Raw genomic sequence first — 5950 nt, forward strand, 5'->3', positions numbered from 1 at the left:
CACTTCCAGCTTTTTTCTTTTTGCTTATGTGGTGCTGAGGAATCGAACCCAGGGCCTCATGCATGCAAGGCAAGCGCTCTACCACTGAGCCACCTACCCAGCCCCATGTAGAACGTTCTTGCCTTAAGTTGAAGAGTACAGGGACATCACCCAAGCCCAGAGTTCAAGACCCATGACCCCCCCCCAAAAAAGTGTTAACTCCAAGAGTGATTAAGAGCAAAGATAAACACTTAAAGTCAGACTATGTCTTTATCATATTATATATATATATATATATATATATATATATATATATATGTCCAAGAGTTCTGTGTCTCCCTTTAAGCACCCACACTCTGTTAGAATGAGCCTCTACCTTCCTGCTTGGCTGGCTTGCTTATTTAATAAAGCTCTGCCAAGTTTTCTTACTATTGTGACTTGTCCAGAAATTCTTACTCTGTGATCCAAGGACCCTACAAGGAGAGTCCCTACTTCTAGAGGGAAACTGCACAAACCCTCCCCTGGACCTGGTGTCACTAACACTTGTTCAGTCTCAAAATGCACATATCTGTTAGTCTTTTCATGTACTTGGTGCACTAGAAGGTCACTCTTCACAACAGGATCTTCAGTCCCCCAAAATTTGCATGTGTGCTGGTACTGGAGCTTGAATTCAGGGCCTTGTGCGCTCACTCTGGCCTTTTCGCTCAAGGCTGGTGCTCCACCACTTGAGCCACACCTCTACTTCCGCCTTTTTTGTTGGTTAATTAGTGATAAGGGTCTCAAGGACTCTCTGGCCCTAGCTAGCTTTAAACCTTGGTCCTCAGAATTCAGCCCTTTAAACAGCTAGGATTACAGGCACAAGGCATTGTATCTGGCTTTGAAAATCTTTTCAAGAGAATATTTGCTACCTGACATCAGTGTGACCTGTTCTCATTTCAACCTGGCTAACTAGAAGGGATAACTATGTTTCATAATGATGGCTCCAGTGGCTTTGAGCGATCTTATTTAGTCAAGCAAGGAGTTGGGAGTGGGGATGAGATCATTGTGGCCATTCGGGGGGCCACAATGTTGGGGCGCTGGGACAGAAGGAAATGCATCCTGGAATATTCAGTGTACTGCAGGTGTAGTTTAGACTTCCAGGAGGCCAGGCCGAATCAAGGACGCCCAGGTTCCAGAGCGTCCTCTAAGAAAGAAAACTGGTTTGGGGGAGGGTAAATGCGGGTCTGAATTGCCAGTCACGGTGCAAGGCGAAAGGGCACCGCTAATGAGAGCCTGACCCGGGGCCCAACAGGATTGGAAAGCCACTGGGGCGATTAGCAGGAGACGGCATCAGTGTGGCTCTGACAGCGTGGGGCCCCAGAGGCACCCAGGACAGTGAAGCTGCTCGGGCCTTGACCCCAGGGCGGGCTCGGCGCGGGCGGAGGAGCCGCACACAGGTGGCTGTAACGTGAGCCGCGCTCGGGGCCAGGGCGGCCGCGCGATCGCGGGTTGGCTCTCGGAGAGGGAAGGGCGCGGTGGCGCTCCGTGCTCCCCGCCCCCGGCCCCCGCGGAGGCGTCGTCGCAGCGGAGCCTCCGAGGACGCGGCGCCAAGGCCCAGCACCCACTCGGGAACTTCCGGCGACGCTCGGCAAGGCCCTCTCACTCCCCCCCCCCCCCCCACCGCAGCTTCGGGTCCCGGCCGAGCCGGAAACAACCGAGCGGATCCGGAAACAGCCGACAGGACCCGGAAGCAGGCCGCGCCGTCATCAGGGAGTGCGGGAATCCGCCGTTTGAGCTGAGGTGATGGCGGCAGCTGCGCCCGCGGCTCCAGGCGAGGACCGGCGACTGAGACGGCCGAGGGGTGGTACGTCGAGGCGTGTACGCGGGGAGCGGCGGACCAGAGGCGGCGTCGAGCTCCGCCGCTGGGGCGGGAGGGGGGAAAAGAGGGGGACCCGGGGGAAAGGGGCGGGGCAGCCGGCGGGAGGGGGAGGAGGCGGGGCCTGAGCCGCGAGAGCAAGGGGCGGGGCTTGAGGCCCAAGGGATAAAGTGGGTGAGGCGGGAAGGGGCGGGGACACCAGGAGGGTGGGGTCGCGAGCGAGGGAAGGGGATTGGGTAAGCCGAGGGAGGGGGCGGGCTAAAGACTGTGTAAGGCCGAGTATGGCGCGAAAGGTGTTGGGAAGGGGCGGGGCCAGGTGAGTGGGGCGGGGCCAGGTGCTGTAGTAGAAGGTTGTGAGACTTGCTGATGTGCCAATTTGATGACTGGGGTTTGTGGGGGGGGATAAGGCAAACGATGGGGAGAGAGCCTGATTCCTGTCTTCCACAGCGCTGGATCCCTCACTGCAAGAGGGATCAGAGGTTGAAGGTGAGTCAGGTGAACTCTGCCGGCTTAGGGCCGAGCTGGCAGGTGCCCTGGCAGAAATGGAGACTATGAAGGCTGTGGCGGAGGTGAGCGAGAGCACGAAGGCCGAAGCAGTGGCTGCAGTACAGCGGCAATGCCAAGAAGAGGTGGCATCGCTGCAAGCCATCCTGAAAGGTGAGAGGGGGGGTCTCCTCCAGACCTGCTTTTCGCCCAGAAGAGGGAGTAAAGGACAAGAATGGAATCGGATAAGTTATGAACTGCTTAATCTAACCCTAGGTCTGTCTGTGCAGTAGTTAGGGGTTCTTTCCTCTGATTTGCATACAGACGCTGTATATCAGGTCAGAAGCTGTCAGTTACAGTTAAGTTTAGCTCCCACCCTCTACCTATTCCCTTGCTCTCTCTGTCATTTCTCATGTTTCACTGATGACTGATCAACCCTGAAGATGAGCAAGAAACATCTCAGTTCCCCGAACCAGCCACATTTTAGTCGGGGCTGCAGAGTCAACCTTAGGCCCAGCCTAGTTCTTTGGTTTCCTTCCTTCCCCTGCATGCACCTTCCTCCTCCTTCTTCTGCTTCATGGCCTCACCACTTGGGAAGCACCAGCTCCCCTGACCCCAGGTCCCCAGCTTCTTTTCCTGTTTCCTGCTCACTCCTCTAGCGAAAGGCCAGACTTTCTGAAGCAGATAGCAGGCGGGTGGGTCCCTGCTGTCCTTGGGCTCTCCAGGATTATTGTCCCACCTTCACAGCCTCTGTGTGTGATCTACTCTTGAAATTGGCTTCCAGAGTAAACTGCCTAAAATTCCCATCCCATCATGCCCTTTTCCCTTTAACAACTGCTCCTAGACCCAAACTTCTGGAGCTGTTTATCACACTGCTAATTATCTACATACTTGTGCAATGTAGTCATCTATATATGACTTCTTGCCCTCTTACCCTTAATATTTATTCTTTAAATAGTCCTACTTTTTTTTCTCTTTTCTTTTTGGTCGGTTGTGGGGCTTGAACTCTGGGTGCTGTCGCTCAGCTCTTCAGCACTTTACCACTTGAGCCACAGCGCCACTTCCAGTTTTCTGGGTGGTTTATTGGAAATAAGAGTCTCACAGACTTTCTTGCCCGGGCTGGTTTTGAACCCTGATCCTCAGATCTCAGCCTCTTGAGTAGCTAGGATTACAAGCGTGAGCCACCAGCGCCCAGCTAGACTTACTTTTTGTGTGTGCTAATACTGGGTCTTCAACTTAGAGCCTGGGCACTGTCTCTTAGCTTTATCACTCAGGGCTGGAACTTTACCTCTTGAGACTCAGCTCTACTCGAGGCTTATTGGTAGTTTATTGGAGATGGGAGTCTCATGGACTTTCCTGCTTGGGCTGGCTTCAATCTGAAATCCTGAGATCTCAGCCTTCTGAGTAGCTAAGATTACAGGGGTTACCTATTAGCTAAGTGTTTTATGAGTGTAATCTTTGTAACAAAGTATGGATTAGAAATAATTATCATCTCCATTTTACAGAGAAGCCTCTGAGGGCCAAAGAGTTATAAAAATAACTTTCTTAAAGTTATAAGCTAAAAGCCAAGTGCTAGTGGCTCACATCTGTAATCCTAGCTACTCAGGAGGCTGAGATCTAGGATCACAGTTCAAAGTCAGCCTGGGCAAGAGAATCCATGAGATTGTTTTTTATTATCTCCAATTCACTACCAGAAAACTGGAAGTACTGTGCTGTGGTTCAAAGTGGTAGAGTGTTAGCCTTGAGCAAAGACACAGGGACAGTGCCCAGGCTTTGAGTTCAAGCCCCATCACTAACCAGAAAAAAATAAAAAAAGCAGATTTATTTATTTTTATTTTTGCCAGTCCTGGGGCTTATGTTGATAGGCAGGTTTTTATTATTTGAGCACTGTCTCCAAGCCTTTTTTTTTCTTTATTTTTGGAGGGAAAATACAATTTATTTTTATTTTTTGCCAGTCCCAGAGCTTGAACTCTGGGTCTGGGCACTATACTGAGCCTCTTTGTGCTTAAGATTAGTGTTCTACCACTTAAGCCACAACACCACTTCCAGCTTTTTCTTTTTCTTTTTTTTGGGGGGGGTCAGTCGTGGGGCCTGAACTCTGGGCCTGGGCAGCGCTGTCCTCAGTTCTTCAGCTTAAGGCAAGCGCTCTACCACTTGAGCCACAGCGCCACTTCTAGCTTTTTCTGCTTATGTGGTGCTGAGGAATCGAACCCAGGGCCTCATGCATGCAAGGCAAGCACTCTACTGCTGAGCCACCTTCCCAGCCCGACTTCCAGCTTTTTCTAAGTAGTTTATTGGAGATAAGTTTCACAGACTTTTCTGCTTTGGCTGACTTCAAACTGTGATCCTCAGATCTCAGCCTCCTGAGTAGCTAAGATTACAGGCGTGAGCCACCAATAGCTGGCTACAAATTATTTTTCTAGATATCTTTAAGTAGGTAAACAAAGGGATTTCAATTCAACATGTCAATTTGTGAATACAATGCATCTTGATCAATGTTGCTTTAGTTGTTTTTTTCTGGATAAGGTCTTCCATTTTTGCTTGGGGTTGGTCTTAGTAGTTACAGGTGTATATAGGTATGTACTACCATGCTTGGCCTAGAAAGCAGATTTGAACCCAGGTAGCCTGTCAATGGAAACTTTACATCTAACATTAGTACATGTTAAGATAAATATCTGTGCAAACACAAAATGTTCGTGTTCCACCCAACAGCACCTCTACTGGCTGCTGATCTGGAAGATAAATTCCAAACCTCCTGGCCTGGCATTCAAGGCCTCAGGAACCATGTACCGTCACCCTCTTTACCTTCCCAACGTCTCTTCTCAGGCATCTTGCTTGGGCTTGCACACTCTGCCTTGACACCATGCCCAGATGGACCAGCTACTTTCCCACCTTGAGGACTGCTCCTGTTGGTCCTGTTACCTTCTGAGTCCTTCCCTGCTTCAAGATAGCGCCCCCTCCTGGCCAAGCTGGCAGAGCACGGCTTCTTCTAGAGGGATCTAGAGCTGGGATTCAATGCGTCTCACTGCATCGTAATTAATGCCCTGGTGGTTTCTGTGTCTGATTAACTTTCTTCTTCTTCTTTTTTTTTTTTTTTTTTGCGAGTCCAGCCTGGGCACTGTCCCTGAGCTTCTTAGGCTCAAGGTTAGCACTCTACCATTTGAGCCACAGCACCACTTCTGGTTTTCTGAGTGGTTCATTGAAGATAAGAGTCTCAAGGACTTTCCTGCTCGGGCTGGCTTTTGAACCGAGATCCTTAGATCTGAGCCTCCTGAGTAGCTGGGATTACAGGTGTGAGCCACTGGCATCCGGCTCAGTTGTGGGGTTTGAACTCAGAGCCTTACATTCTTGCTCGCCTTTTTCACTCAAGGCTAGCAATCTGTCACTTGAGTCACACCTACACTTCTGGCTTTTTGCTGGTTAATTGGAGATAAGAGTCTCTCACATTTGTCTGCCTGGGCTGGCCTTGAATATCAATCTTTACGTCTTAGCCTTCTAAGTAGCTAGGATTACAGACATGAGCCACTGGTGCCCCACCAGTCCCGGTCTTAGTAAGTTTTAATTCAGATATATTGGGACCACATTGTGTGTGTGTGTGTGTGTGTGTGTGTGTGTGTGTGTGTGTGTGTGTGT

The 5950-nt window shown here is 50.4% G+C and overlaps 1 protein-coding gene across 3 annotated transcripts in view; it reads left to right on the top strand.

Moving 5' to 3' along the window:
- Positions 1–1573: 1573 nt before the first annotated feature.
- The window catches only part of Rabep2 (rabaptin, RAB GTPase binding effector protein 2), a 24171-nt gene continuing 19794 nt past the window's right edge, over positions 1574–5950 (top strand). For 2 of the 3 annotated variants that reach the window (XM_013011727.1, XM_013011728.1), the window contains exons 1-2: positions 1574–1822; positions 2282–2491. In XM_013011727.1, coding sequence (XP_012867181.1) covers positions 1762–1822; positions 2282–2491 — 271 coding nt within the window. In that variant the 5' untranslated portion in view covers positions 1574–1761. The remainder of the gene's footprint in view (positions 1823–2281; positions 2492–5950) is intronic. The other variant, XM_013011725.1, reaches the window with a different exon arrangement.

This window comes from Dipodomys ordii, unplaced genomic scaffold (genome assembly GCF_000151885.1).
Source record: "Dipodomys ordii isolate 6190 unplaced genomic scaffold, Dord_2.0 Scaffold14, whole genome shotgun sequence".
Lineage (NCBI taxonomy): Eukaryota > Metazoa > Chordata > Mammalia > Rodentia > Heteromyidae > Dipodomys > Dipodomys ordii.